At 42.4% G+C, this 15,403-nt stretch overlaps 1 protein-coding gene across 3 annotated transcripts; it reads left to right on the forward strand.

Moving 5' to 3' along the window:
- Window positions 1-42: 42 nt before the first annotated feature.
- Window positions 43-15,158, forward strand: NUP54 (nucleoporin 54). Of its 3 annotated transcripts, XM_075501306.1 has the most exons (13): window positions 43-205; window positions 1,932-2,093; window positions 4,452-4,535; window positions 4,668-4,802; window positions 5,525-5,754; window positions 8,586-8,773; window positions 9,657-9,853; window positions 11,644-11,698; window positions 12,258-12,351; window positions 12,882-12,989; window positions 13,380-13,499; window positions 13,887-13,997; window positions 14,326-15,158. In XM_075501306.1, exons 1-13 carry the CDS (start codon window positions 154-156, stop codon window positions 14,452-14,454), a joined length of 1,665 nt encoding a protein of 554 aa, XP_075357421.1. In that variant the 5' UTR covers window positions 43-153; the 3' UTR covers window positions 14,455-15,158. The 3 variants fall into 3 exon arrangements, with proteins under 3 accessions (XP_075357421.1, XP_075357420.1, XP_075357419.1); XM_075501304.1 differs by lacking the exon at window positions 1,932-2,093 and having other exon boundaries at window positions 46-205; window positions 14,326-15,157; XM_075501305.1 differs by lacking the exons at window positions 1,932-2,093; window positions 14,326-15,158 and having other exon boundaries at window positions 13,367-13,499.
- The last annotated feature ends 245 nt before the right edge of the window (window positions 15,159-15,403 follow it).

Genomic DNA, 15,403 nt, shown 5'->3' on the forward strand with positions numbered 1-15,403 from the left:
CGCGCGTAGTGGTACACTCCGCGTCACTACGCGGCGGGAGGCCGCGCCGCCCGGAAGCGCTTGGCGGCGGCGGCCGGAAGCAGCGGCCGTTTGTTTCTGGCCGGACCCGGCGGTGCTGCACGCGCCTCCCGCGGCCCCGCCAACGAGCAGCTCATGGCCTTCAACTTCGGGGCAACGGCGGGCGCTGGTGCCGCCAACCCGACCGGTGAGCGCGGAGGGTCCGGGGGGGGGGCGGCAGGAGGCGGCCACTGGAGGGGGGGCGGGGGCTTTTTCTCTCCCCGCGGCGCGCCCGGCGCGGTAGCCGAGCCCCAACGGTCCGGGGCTCGCGTGCCCACCGCCCCGCACGTGACGCGCAGCCCCTCAGCGCTGGCGGCCCGCGCGTGCCTTCCCTCAGCGCGATCCGCAGCCCCTCAGCGCTGGCGGGACGGCCGCTCCCCGCCGGTCCCCGCTGGGTCCGCAGCGCGGTGGGCACGGCCCGGCGGAGCTGCCCTCGGCGGGGCTTCGGCAGGGCCGGGTACGGCCGCCTTCTCTCGCCTCTTCTCGGCGGAGCCGGTGAGATGCGAGCTCCCCCGCGGCTTTCTCCCGCCCGTCTCCGGTCAAACGCCGTCCCCAGCGTACCGGTCGGGTTTTGTTGGGTTTTCCCTTCCTCCCGCGCAGTGGTGGCGGGTGCGTGTCGGGAGGCGTCCGGGGCTCGATCCTGCCGAAGGAAGCGTCGGTGGCTCTTGGGGCGCTTGCGAGGCGGCGGTGCCCGGTGGTGGCCGGTTAACGCTGCCAGGTCACTCGGATCATCATCGCTTTTGATGGCAGTAGTGTTCCTGTCTGGATGAGGTGCTCTTGGAAGTTCATTTTGAACAATGTGAAACAGCGTTTAACTCGTAAAGGAAGAAAGACTTTTTCCCCTCTTACTTGTTTTGCCGCTGTCAATTTACTGCCCGTCTTGGTGAAATGTAAGCCAGAGCCTTCCTTACTCTCATTTAGGAAAATAATTTTTTGTTGGCTCTTAGAGTAGACGCTCTGAATAAGTTCTTTAGGCAGGGCTCATCTTCACTGCAGTTAGCCCGGGCTGTACTGTGTGGGCTTTCTGGCTCTGGCTGTTTTAGACACAGACTTTCTGGTCTCATCTTCAAGTAAAAGATAACCTTGTACTGCTTGTACACTGCTACAAGGTGTATTGTGCTTGCAAACCAATATTAGAGGGGATTCTGGGATCACATCCCAGGACTTCCCGTTGTATGTCTAGCATGAACCTGTTCTCAGTACTCCTGGGGAGGGAATTGGGGAGCTGCTCTATTAGCCTATTTTTCTTAGCACTGAAAAACCTGGATGCATCAGGTAAGTCACCAGCAAGCGCTGGAGGGGACAGATTTTGTGAATATCACTTGAATAAGTCCACCCTGGAGTATTTGAGGCACGCATGGTGCCTCAGCTGCTGGAGTTGTATTTTGTGGTTATTCTGCTATCGCTGCTCATATGTGGGTATGGTATTAGCATGAAGATGGTTTATTCTTGCATTCTTGATAGCTTAAAAAATAATTATGTTGCTGTCAGTTACATTAATAGAGGTTGCAGCTGTATTGAGCAATCTTAGGCGGTTAAAAATTACTCTTAATGGGGATGTTTAATCACATGGATATTTTCAGGTATAACTTTGAAATAAGATGGGAAAAATGTTAGCTGCTTTATATGAAGTATAGTTGAAAAATAACATGTTTACAGCGGTCATGTAGGGAGAGTGGGTTAAACAAAAGGCTTTAACTGTTCTCCTTGTGGTCAGTAAATAATGTTTAATGCCGGTTAATATCTTACTCTTGTTTTTAACTATGCTTGTCTTGTCCATGGTGATGGAGAAATATTTTGGCTTTTCTTTCCTGAAACTACCTTTTACTTAGAACTAATGTTACCTTGCTCTTTTTCTGCTTCCCGCTTGTCAGGATTTGGTGGGCTTGAAACTACAAACTCCACTGCCAGTGGGTTTAATTTTGGGGGTTTCGGATTAACTGCTAATCCTGCAGTGAATTTTAATATTGGGAATTTCGGTGTTTCCACTACCTCAACTCCACCATTCAATTTTGGTAACAGTCTGGCAAGTGCAGGTAGATAATCCATAAATACTTGTTATGTAATAAATGTTAATAGCAGGGGTCCAAGAATTACATTCCTAACTGAGAATCTCTATATAGTACTAATCTTCATATCCAGTGAAGACTGGAGATCAAAGCTCTGAAAGTGGAATGGGTTGGAGAGCCACAGGCTTGTAGGGTTTTTTGCCTATTAAATTCTCAAGAAATAGCTGTTGAGGAAAAATAACCATCTACCAAATACTCAGTCTCAGAAATGGAAATGAATTGTGGTAACCTACCAGTCTGACCCAGTCTAAAATCGAGCCTCGATTACCTAGCAGAACGGCAAGGTCAATTCTCCGTTCAGATCCAGGCAATCATGAACAATTGCAGAGCTGGTCCCTAACGCCACGTTTCCTGACATGAGATTCTTGGACTACTGCAGTCATGTTTTTCATCTTCCCCTGTGTCTCCTCATTGGCCTTCCGTTGGCTGCCATGAATGCACTACACCTCAATAGTTTCTGTGGAGAAACAAATTTTATACGATCAGCACAAAATTAACAGCCCTCGCTGCGATCTCTGTTTCCTAAACACCGTTCTGCACCCTGAAATAGCACCCATCCCAGGCTCTCGTTAAGAGATTCTCTATGCCTCTGGGAGGGTCCTGTGCGTGATGTGTGTGCTGGGTATTGATTAAAACAGTTCATGGCCCCATGTAGATCCATCAGTTCTGAGCAATCAGCTGATATAATTTCAAGTTCAATCTCTTCCATTTCTCATAAAAATGCTTAACTGTATGGATTTCTAATGCTTTTACTCATGTAGAATTAGCCCATGGGGTCTTGTTGCCGCTGCTCGTATAGGAATTATATTCATTCCACAGTGTCGTTGCTCCCTGTGTTAATGTATTCTTGCCTGTTTTGTGCATTCAAGGGATCTGATTTCATTTTTATTTGGTATGAACACTATTGGACTGTATTTCTTAGCTGAATTTGAACTAGTCCAGAAGAGAACTTGGATACTTAATTTTGTTTAGCAATTTGCAGTCTTAGATCCTTTTTCAAGAAAGAATGATTAAATTTGCTGTGAGTACAGAACTACCTAAAAATTGTGTCATCTGATGGTACTCCTGCTAGGGTTCTCACTCGCTGGTAGGACTGAAACTTGAATGTTACAGGGAACAACTTCTGATGTCCACTTGCATTAAGATGTTTGCTGAATGAAAATAAAATGCGATTGCATGTCAACTTTGGTTTAAGCTTTTTATTTTGTATGTATACAAGAGGACGGTAAGTGTCATAGATCTAAAGAGACTTTTTTTTTTTTTTTGCTATTGTCGTGTGAGTTGGCAGTGGCAGCATCTTTCTGACAAATCCTTTGTAGCAGACTGACTTTCTTCATTTGAATACATGTAAAAACAGCTTGAAATTGAGAGACTTTGTTCTCCAGGGCTAGTCAGATGTCCACAGGCTGCACCTCGGGCTGACGGTGCATTTGCACCACCGTAGCAAAGAGGTGGTGCGGTGGCATCCAGCACCTGCGCAGCCTCCTGTGCTGGGAGGCTGTCCAGGCCAGTGGCACCTGTCTTGGCACAGCCACCCTTTATCGGGCACCTCTTCTAAGGGGGCAGATGGGAAGATGGGTTTCTTGGGGCTTTCTCTGGCACAGTGGAGCTCAGGCCCTCACTTAGGTCTCCTCCTGCTAGCCAGTGACTGTTTTCCTGAAAATCTGTGGAAGTCTGTTTGCTTTTGCATCCGTCTTCCTCTGATAGTGGTTGAACCTCAAAATGAGATTTAATGGGGATGATGATAGGGAAAGCAGGCTTAAAAAAAAAAAAGACCTTGTAGAATTTTACCTGTGTGTAGAAAGAAATTGTTGCTGTGACAGCATTCCTATCTAAGCACAGCAATTGTGTGCACCCTAGCCTCAGGCTTTACTTGATTTGTTTCTATTTTTGCTCTGAAGAGATTAGGAATGTTTAAAAAGCTCACAAAATATCAGATCATTTATTAAACACTCAGCAACAACATTGACTAGGAGTATTCCTGAGAATGAATGTAAGAAATGCTATTATTAGTTGTGTCTATGACTAAGGAAACAGCATCCTGCTGGTAAAGGAACAGGATGTTAGTTAACTGCTGCTTTTTTATTTGCTTTCTTGACACACCATAGGTGTATTGGCTTTCTGATTCATGTTCTCTCCCCCATTTCCTCGGACAATGAACTTGATACCCATGATCAGTGTGCACTACATGCTTGTAACATAATACGTCCATCTGTCAACATCTCTTCTCATAACACCCCTCGAAGCGTGCATTTTATTGTCATGTTGTGCACAGCTGCCGCTCGCAACGTACAGTCTGCCTTACTTGCAAACTTTGTTTGTTAGGTGCGTTTGGAGGATTTGGGACAACTACCACCACTGCGGGACCAGCATTTAGTTTTTCTGCTCCCACCAATACAGGCACCGGCGGTAAGAGAGCACAAGTCTGAAAGTATTTGTTTTAGAATGAACAGTAGGGCATCAGCCCTTCACAATAATGTTTTGCATTTCACAGGTACTATTCTCCTCTTTTTCTCAATAATTCTTTGTTTATTTCCCCAGGACTCTTTGGTGCTACCCAGAACAAAGGCTTTGGATTTGGTACTAGTTTTGGCACAGGAACTGGAACTGGCTTGGGTAGTGGGTTGGGAACTGGGCTTGGCTTTGGAGGTTTCGGTACCCAGCAGCAACAGACCAGTAAGTATGGCCTTCTCTTGATTTACCCCTTCCTTAGCAATGAAAGCATAAGACTGCAACAGGTGCACAAGTGGTGGGACAGAAGTATATTATAAAAGGAGGCTGTTACACTTATCTCTTGATTGATGGAGACTTCTCAGAAATTTGGCTTTTGAAATGCCTACATTTGCAGCCCTTGCCTTTTTCTTAAACTAGAGCTCAAGCAAGTTTCTGAGCTTCACCCCTGAGTTTCTGACAACAATATTCACCCCTTTGGTTTGGCAGTGGTAGAAAGAGTAGTTACAGAATTGATGTTGGCAGTCATGGCATTACTAGAAAGGGGAGAAAAACAGTGTTGAGTTTAGTTTAAATGTGAGTTGGATAATGACCAGCTGCAGGCTCTGAGTCCGCTGAATTTATAGTAACAAATCTACCCTTCAGATTTAGATATCGAAGGTGCCAGGTGATGTCATGGGTGAAGACAGATGTCTCATTTAAAGAAAAAAGAATAAATCTTTTCTTCTGACTTAGCATTCAGGAACTTCTGTTGCTGATGAAGATTGGGTGTAAAAAGACACTTTTAAAAAAGGTTATCTGATACTGATTGATTTATTCTTGGCGTTTATTTTGCTTCTCAAAATATGAAAAGACGTGATACCAATGATACGCAGATGGTACGTGTTAGCAAGCGAGTCTGTCTTGATTGGTAAAGGAGTTCATTTGTTATTCTTCATCCAACACAGCGTTAGGAAGCGGCTTGTTCAGCCAGCCTGCTCAGACACCTGCCCAGTCGAACCAGCTCATCAATACAGCCAGCGCCCTCTCGGCTCCAACACTCCTAGGAGATGAGAGAGATGCTATTTTGGCAAAATGGAACCAGCTTCAGGCCTTCTGGGGAACAGGCAAAGGTTACTTCAACAATAACATCGCTCCAGTGGAGTTCTCGCAGGAAAACCCCTTCTGCAGGTTTAAGGTATGGAATTGTTCAACTGCCCACAAACAGTTCTGAAGCAGTTAATCTGCTTGCTGAGTGTCCGAGTGTCTCGTGAGTGTTAAATCAGATTTTCTTACTGTTAAGAGTATTCTGAAACAGTAGTTTTCCAGGTAATGTACACAATTCTGATGCATGCTAATTAAAAGGTTTGGAGATGCATAGATGCTGGATATCTGAGTGTTGCTGAGGTACTAGATAATGCATGCGTATGTGGATCATGAAATTGATCTTCTTCTATTGTAGCATTCAGATTAGTGCACATGTGGTTGGAGCAGATCTCTGGAAATGAGTTTTAATGTGTATTTGTTTAGGTTACAATATTAGAGAAACTACTTAAAATAACCTTCACATCTGAAAGAAACTGTTAACATCTAGAATAAGAACTTCAGGGTCTTTCTTCATTGCTTTGCCTACATTAGAAAAACTTTCTATAAACCTGGCCTGTGCATACCATTTTAAACACACTAGCCTTCAGCTTTCTTCTGCCTTTATCCTTGCCAGTGCTAAAGCTGACTCCATTCCTTGTATTACATCGTCAGCAGTTCCAGATCTTGCTTCTCATGTCAACAAAGAATATGTAATTCTTCATCCTCCGCAAATCTCATGCCTGCTGACTTTCTTGCTAAGCTTCAGACTTGAAAGTGGATTTGGGTCAGGCATGGTGATACTCTCCTTTCCCAAGCTGATTCTTTGAAGTGCAAACTTTCTAACCTGAATGTAGGTTAATACCTAATTAAGACTAGTTTTCATTATGCACATCATGACACTTTTTATAAAATCTTTGCAGCAACTGAGTGCCTGCATAACAAATGTCTGGCTTCTGTTGCATTACCTTTTTAGGTGTTACCTTGACTGTTTTGTTGATAATGCACCTGAAAGCTTACTTTCTTGTAAGTTGTTGCCTGAAATGGCTTTAGAGTTTTCTGGGCTTTGAAAAATGGCAAAATATAAGTTGTGTGATGCAAAATTGGTTCTTTTAGGGTTTCATTTATCAAAAGGAAAAGTTTTCCTTTCAAGTTAGACAATGCACATACTAGGTTTACTTTAGTCCTTATGACCTGAGTATTACTAATGTCATTATGAATTCACGTACCTTAAGTGAAATACTGAAAAGTTCCATGTATGCTAGCAATGGTGGATGCCTAAGAAAGATAGTGGAGAAGTTGGTAGCACAGGTATCAGAGCAAAGCGTCATAAGCTAGTTTGGTTTATCAGCTCTGTAAGCATCAGACATCTGATAAGAATGAAGTGTTACCCGAAGAGTTTCACAGGTGTTCAAGGAATCCACTTGTACACAATTCCAGCTCTAGAACAAATGAGAAGCATGCAGCTCTTGACCAAGAAAAGTGTGCTTCTAAGGTATGCAATACAGGCTGTCACTTGAAGGACCACAATGAAGTAAAGAATCTGTTATAGTTTGAAAATACTAAAGAACTTGTGAAAGACTTATTTATTTTAAACATAATTCCCTGGGGAGTCATGTATGTGTGGTCTTAGTACTACTTCGTACATAATAAGATTTAGTCTTCTGTGTACTGACAAGTATTTCCCAACAGTGTGGGGGTCTCACAACTATGAAAGTGGAAGGGATGTGCTTAAAACCAAATTCTTTCTTAGCTGTCACCGTTGTGCTCCATAACAGGACAGCCCAGCCGAAGCAGGCTGATTCTGTGAGGCTCACCATCACAGGGAATTACCCTCTGCTGACAAAAGACCAGGCTCTTGGGCCCATCCCCAACTCATTTTTCTCTTCAGCTGAACTTGCACAAGGGGAAAGGTGCAAGTGACCCACCCACATGCAGTGCCAGGGCCTTAAAAAGCACCTGCTGTCCAACATGTCAGCAGTGATATGTTGATGTGAGAGTTCATAGGCAAGAGGAGATGAAAACTGCCGCTCTGCTTTTGCTTATAATGAATTAACAGCTTAGGTCTTTCTTACAAGTCACGTGGAGTTTACACTGGAGCCGACGGGGTTTTTTTGAAAAAGGGAAAGCATGCTGTTACTTAGCACAGATGGCAACAAATGTTCCTGTATTAGATTATGATGTTGAAATAAACATCTAACCTTACTACAGCGTTATCGCAGCAAGGATAATGATAACATGACACTTCATAAGCAATTGTACCAAAAACCCATGACACTTGCTAACACAAGGGAAATTTGCTGTCCCAAACTCTTGTGTGAGAACCTTGCTTGATGCATGTCTTAGCTAGTAGAAATATTATGTGTCTATGTTTTGATTTGTACTGCCAGGCAAACTCTCTGGAGTTACAGTAGGAAAGTGTTAAGAAATCCATAAAGATTTATGGTTGGCTTATCTTTCAATTAGGTGATGTCAGTAACTGTTTTTCATTCAGACATCTGGAAATGTAATGTGTAAAACTCTTCTGGAACTTTAGTAATTTTTCTGTATTAAAGTCTGGTCCTCTGGTTCCTTTTGCAACTTAGAAAAAGTGTAAATTTGTAAAATGTTCCTGATTGATATCAGCTCTGAAGTAGCATAAATACCCTGCTGAGTTGGCATCTCTCAATCCGTAGCTTTTTTTTTTTTTTTTTTTCGGTGGGGAATGGCTACGTACAAACTTTTTGTAAAAATCTGAACTGTTTCAAAAGCTACTCTACTGGTGGCCTTGTGAGAGAACATCTTAAAGGGGGATTGATTTTATGTTTCTGCATCTCTGAATATGTTGTAACTTAAATTCTAAACCAGTTGCTCTAATAATTGAGGGGTTTAGCCCCTCCCTTTCATGCCACATAGGTATGCTTTTGCTAAGTAATATATCTCCAGTTTCTGTTTGTTCATTTGCAGGCTGTGGGTTACAGTTTAATGCCCAACAACAAAGATGAAGATGGTCTCGTGGTCTTGGTCTTTAACAGAAAAGAAATAGATATTCGAAGCCAGCAGCAGCAGCTTGTAGAATCACTACACAAAATTCTGGGAGGAAACCAGACCCTCACTGTCAACGTAGAAGGTGTTAAAACGATGCCAGATGACCAGTATGTGAACCTTATGCAGTTTTGCATTTTTATCTGGTATTGCATGTTATAAAGGGTTGGCACTTAGTTTACTCTGTCTCCTTTTCTCCTTGATTTTAGATCTGTTCATCCTGAGTTTGATTTCATGTCTCTCATTCCTTAGTGTTGCTTTTTCTTAAGGCATTAAGTCCAATATCTTTCCTGTGTACGTTACTTGCTTTTGCTGGAGCGCACAGCTGAAAACCTCAGCTCAGTTCAGGAAATAGTCTTCTCCAAGCCCTGCTCAGCAGCAAAAATTGGAGATGAGGATGCTAACCATGAGGGTGGAATAAATACTTAGTATTTTAGGAGCTGTGAGGTATTCTTCACTTGGTCATGCATAAGGTGGAAGGGCGTTGGGATGTATAGTAATAGGGTCTTTGCAGTGTTTCATATCACAAACGTTTATTTTGGTGGAAAAGCTGTTCCAAGGCTAGTTGAGCTGGCTTGTTCTGTGTGTTTTATGTCAGAGTGCTGTCTGCTTTGACCTGTTTGGGGCCTCAGGCTAGTCTGCCCAAAGTACTTCAGCACACTGATGTTTCTGCTTCTTACTTTCCCACAGTTTGTTAATTCTGTTTTAAAGACCAAAGGTTTTAGGTTATTCTTAACATAGTACTAGTATCACCATATAATACAGTCATTACAACTAGGGGGGGAGAATGTAATTTTGTAGGGTATTTACAGCTTTTCTCTTTCTACCTTGCTGTGTTAAACCCTGAATTTACTGGTACTTAATATCCCAGCTAAAGGAAGTTAACAGCCAGCTGAGACAAGTGGTAACTTTGATTTAGGTTTGTTCTTTATTGTGTTAGTTCCTATACGCTGCTGACCTTTTTCTGACAGTGCGCATTTTTGCCTTGCTCAGGACAGAAGTGATCATTTACGTTGTTGAGCGCTCGCCCAACGGCACTTCGAGGAGAGTTCCCGCAACAACCCTCTACGCCCACTTTGAACAAGCCAACATAAAATCATCCCTGCAGCAGCTGGGGGTCACCCTCTCCATGGCCAGAACAGAGCTTTCACCGGCACAAGTCAAACAGCTCCTGCAGAACCCTCCTGCCGGTATGTGGTCTGGGGCTGCGCAGGGGCACAGTTGGGCCTCTGCTGGCGCTTTTTTGGGTCTCTCGGGGAAAAAACACAGGTGTCGGCCCACTGGAAGACACCTTTTAAAACTACAAGAGTTTCCAAGGCACTCCAACATACTGACGGAGTGGTTTTAATTACAGCCAGTTTTCCCACTGAAGTGCAGTGTAGTCCACCAAGACAGTTATGATTTATCAGTAATATGCCACACGCCACCATACTATAGGACTTAGCCATCATAAATCACTTCAACTTGTGCAATTAAAAAAAAAGAAGTTAAATATCAGAATAATCATGTCCTATATTGACTTCCTAGGTTTTTTTGGGGGGGGGGGGGGCGTTGCTTAGCCTGTATATGTGGTCACAAGTAGTATGTATACAGCTTCGTTTTGTAGTAGTTAAGTGCTGTTCATGCCATTTCATAGGATATTTGTAGCTTATTCTCTGTGTCTATACAGTATCCCATGTAGTACTTGCAGTGAACTCCCTGCAGTGGGCCAAGGAAAGCAGCCTGTGGTTTCCAGCAGACAACATGTAGCATGTTCAATAAGACCATAATGTTTAAAAACACAGCAAAGGTTATGATATCTGGATTGCAAGAAGAACTTGGCCTATTCTTGCAGAAAAATCAGAGACAAGCAGCAGTGTTTTCCAACTGCTGCAACATCGGGGAGAAGTAGGGAGAACTGTTCTATTAATAGTTCAGATACTGTTAATAGAACTCTGTGCACAAGCAAGTTGGCTTTCTTTAATATTGGAGGTCTATCGTAAGGCCTGCATAACAATGGTTGGGTGCAGGTTGTTAGTCCACAACTGAGCAAGAAGCTGAGTTTGTAGGCTGGCTAATCAAGCAGTAAGATGTGCAAGAAGAGGTGTTAGTGCTGAGCTCTAGAGAAGCAGTCACACCTTGAGAGATGAGTTTTGGGATAACGATAATATGTTTCATGAGGAATGACCTGCAGTGTTGTGCAGTGAAGAATGTTATGGTAGCTGACTGTTTTGGTCCCCTCTTTAAGCTGGCCTGAAATCATTACATGACCAGCACTTTTTTTTTTTTTCCTGTTTTGCATGTCTCTCTCATCAGAAAGTCAATTGCTTCCTTATCAGTGTTGTTTTGGTTTTTTCCTAGCATGCCTAGGTATGTGCATTTTATACTCTGATCTGATTTGCAGTGAGGCTTGGAGAATGTAATAACTTGCATCATGATGTTGATGTACAGTTAGGCTGCTTTTATTTTACGTATTTACCTGATGAAGCAGTTCATGGCAAAACAAGCAACCGTTCTGTCAACAGATAAAATCCGTAGGCAAATCCTGTTAGGAACCATGATAATTCCTACTAGGATTATTTGGCCCACTGGTTTGGTATTTTGATCACTTAATTACTGGTTTTTTAATTTTTTTTTTTTCAATACAATAAACGACTTGAAGAGGAAAGATGACCCAAGTGTAGCATACAGTGGAAACGATAGGAATTTTTCCTCTTGGAAGTATGGATTGTCCGATTTGATCACCTGTGGGCTGTTCCTTTCAAACCAGTATAAGTGCTTGACAGCCTTTTGGACTGAACTTACTGCCACAGTCCAGGACCACGACTTGTAAGAACTACCCTTGTTTAATTAACCTTAATTTGTGTAACAGTCATTCAGGTTAGCATAGTTCATAGGGCTTGTGTATTTCCTAGAATTTTTCCTGCTTAACAGCTGTAAGATGTGATATCTATTCAGATCTATCCATACTAAAAACTTGTTTGGTTCATTTTTTTTTAAGGTGTTGATCCTATTATATGGGAACAAGCCAAAGTTGATAATCCTGATCCTGACAAGTAAGTCTAATAGTCTGTCTGAGTATTACAGAAAGGGGAGAAATATGTAATGTTGTGTAGTACCTTTCAGGTAACTTGTAAGAAACTTATTAGAGAATAACTTTGTCAAGTGCGGATCTCGTTTGAAACAGTGAGGATTACTGGAAATGCCTGTCTAATCCCTTTACCCATTTAGGCGCTTAAGGGTTGTCAGGATAAAGAGCCTTACTTGCATTACTTCGAGTTGTGGCATCCTCCATTATATGGACTAGTTATTGTGACTTTTTTTTTTTTTTGCAACCATTATGTTTTTTTCTCTGTATTCCTGCAGCTGAAAGTGATGTACCCTTGTACCCACCAGTGGTTACAGATAACTTAGGCTGATTTTTTAATGAAAAAGGAACAGGTTGTTAGGAATAGTGAGGACTGCAGAACTTAGCAAAACAAGATATGTTTATGTATTGTCTTAATTTATAATAGGCCAAGATCATCTGTAACTTTAGATTATATTCATAATTATTAATCCATACCACGTGTCTCATATAAAAATCTGTTGTAAGAAATATTTGTGTTCTTGTAGGCTTATTCCTGTGCCAATGGTGGGTTTCAAGGAACTGTTGAGAAGATTGAAGGTCCAAGATCAGATGACCAAACAACATCAAACTCGATTAGATGTAAGGTTGCTCATCTTTATCATTGCTGCTTGCTGTTGACAAAGGATGTGCTATTAAATGAGCCTCCCCTGTGCCTCCTGTGTGTTGAAAACTGAAACTGGAGCCATGTGCACGGGGCTGTGACTCTTTATCACTATTTCTTAATACATTCCTTAATTATATCTTTTGGCCCAAAACAGAGCAGTACATTTTAGCTTTGGTTTTTTTTAGCTTTAAGCTTGCTGTGTTGTTACAGGCTAATTCAAACGAGTTGAATTAAGTTGCACTGGTGTGGACTGTAATTTGAATACCCAGTTTTCTGATGCCTTCTGAAAATCCCAGTTGGATATGAAAATACCCAGTTGGCTATGAAAACAGATATAAACCAGAACAGTAGAAGTCTAGCGAAAAGCATTCTGAAAGCATATTTGGCAAGGATGCCAAGTTGCTGGACTGAGTACTGTTTTGAAACTCCCGGTTTCAAATCAGGACTAACGTGTTCTGTTACAAGAAACTCTTATGACTTCCAACTGACTCCATCTCCTCTGCAGATAATATCAGAAGATATCAGTGAGCTGCAGAAAAACCAAACGACAACTATGGCAAAAATTGCACAGTACAAAAGGAAACTGATGGCGCTTTCTCACAGAACATTACAGGTAACATGGATAGTCTAAATAACTCGTTCTGACACACAGTCTAGTGCCAGAAGGCAAACTGAGAGGGGGCAGGATGACCTGTGCAGTTTTGTGCATGGCCAATGTTGAAAATGAAATTCTGACTTCATCTAAATGGTGTTGCTTTAAGTAACAGGCAGAGATGTCAGGGAAAGCTTCAGGTGCGCAGCATGTCTTACTGCTTTGGGAACCTTCTCTCTCACTTACTCAGAAGCTGTGGGACTGCCCTGAGGTCTCGGAGCAGCAGACTAAATGACAGAACAGATCTGATGAGAGACATGCTGGAGGAAGGGCAAAAAGACATGTGGATGGGCTAGTGGGGAAAGAGGTGGGCAAGTCTTTTCTAATGAACCTCAAAGGCTTCTTTTGTAGGTGTTAATAAAGCAGGAGATCCAAAGGAAAAGTGGTTATGCCATTCAAGCAGACGAAGAGCAGCTTCGTGTACAGTTAGATACCATTCAGTGTGAACTTAACGCACCTACACAGTTCAAGGTGAGTAGTTAATAGAACTTTGCCAACAGCTCTGTGTTTTCCTCACAAAAGAATGTAAATTTACCAAACCACGCATATGTATTTGTTGTGGAAAGCTTTCAGAAGAGAAATCCAGCAGTGTTACTAAGTTGTAGCATCAAGCTCTTCGCTGCATGACTGATAGGTATTTATGTATTTTTGAGTTCTTAGAAGTATTTAAGTATTAAATTCTTAGAAGTTCTTAGAAGTATTGGAGTTGCTTGCCCTTTGCAGGTCTTTAAAAAAAAAAAAAAAAAAATTGAATGAGCGGCAATGCTTCCTGCCCTGGTGACTCGAGGAGTGGTACATGCTGGAGCTCTGACAGATATAAATGAGTTGCGTTTGATTTAAGCCTGTTTCTCTTCCCAGGGCAGACTGAATGAGCTCATGTCCCAAATCAGGATGCAAAACCACTTTGGAGCAGTGCGGGCTGAAGAGCGCTATTACATAGATGCAGACCTCTTAAGGGAAATCAAGCAAGTAAGTATTACTGGGTAGAATCCTGGGATGCTCTTTGAACTTCATAATTTAAGCCAGCTACTCACTATCTTGGGAGATGTATCTAGAATGTCATGTTTTTGTTTGAAGTCCTTTTTATTGTTCTCGGCGACAGTGCATCAAGGCGTTGTACAAAGCCACTCTATGCCATTAGGCTATTAGTGCAGACAATGCTGCTTTTCCTTCTTCCAATGAAATTATGCCAGGCTTTTCAGTGTGCCAAGGCCACCAGACGTGGCACCTTTGAGAAATATTACTTAAAATCTGTGAAGTTGAACTATGCTCATGCTGTTTTTTAAACTATCTGCAGCATCTGAAGCAGCAGCAAGAAGGCCTGAGTCACCTAATTAGCATTATAAAGGACGACTTGGAGGACATCAAACTTATAGAACATGGGCTGAACGAGAGCATTCCCATCAGAGGAGGAGTCTTCAGTTGACGTGGTGGATGCTGCTGGGCTTGCACAGAACATGTTACTTGAGTTCATGGTTCACCTTCCAAGGCTAAAACTGTCGAGGTAAAATAAAACACGTCTCTTCTAGGAGCAATGGTATTTTGGCTGTTACCTTTAGAATTAGCAAAGCCTCTTCTAAGCTTTTGAACTTGACCTTTGGAAGGTTTATATTTTATAAAGCTGTATATGCTTTAATAAAAGAAGGAAAACTGAATCTGTTCAGATACTGTTTTACTATAAAACTATATGTACTATTGTACATTTTTTTTTTTTTTCCTTTTTTTACAACAGCATTGTCCTAGAAATGCAGTACCGAGGGAATTGTTCCACTTGTGACTTGGTTTGTGGAAAGCTTAGCCTGCTTCCATGTTTTTGTCAAAGCAATCAAGTAACATCATTATGTAAACAGCTAATTTAAATCATTACAGATATGTATGTTGCTGTAATTATGTCAGTCTCTGCAATACCAGTAGATGACTGGGGCAACCTGCAGGAAGTTTGGTGTTTCCAGTTTCTGTCCTTCCTTCCTTTGGACTGCAAGGATCTGAAGGTTATAGTTTTTATCACTTTACGTATGGGAATTATACAAAGCTTTGCTGCCCCTTAAATAACAACAAAATGTCTAGATGTTGTCTTCTGCTGTTTTTTAATTGCCGGAGAGTAATAAATTCAGTCTGACTTTGTAATAACTTGTGCACGGTGTTGGCTCTTTCTCAGGTACAACAGCAAAGCAGTCACACTGCTAACAACTCCAGGTTAATGCACTTCACTCTCCTCTAGGCAGTGCAGGTAACAGGCCATCAAACCCGATGCCATAGAGCTGCTTGGCAGCCTCAGTCCCCAAACTAAAAGACAAGGTCAAGTCCCTTAGATCCTACTTGGTACAAGTACTGCAGAGCCGGTTCCTACTACGTGCATGGGAGAGACAGTTTGG

The sequence above is a fragment of the Mycteria americana genome, chromosome 4 (genome assembly GCF_035582795.1).
Source record: "Mycteria americana isolate JAX WOST 10 ecotype Jacksonville Zoo and Gardens chromosome 4, USCA_MyAme_1.0, whole genome shotgun sequence".
NCBI classification, from domain to species: domain Eukaryota; kingdom Metazoa; phylum Chordata; class Aves; order Ciconiiformes; family Ciconiidae; genus Mycteria; species Mycteria americana.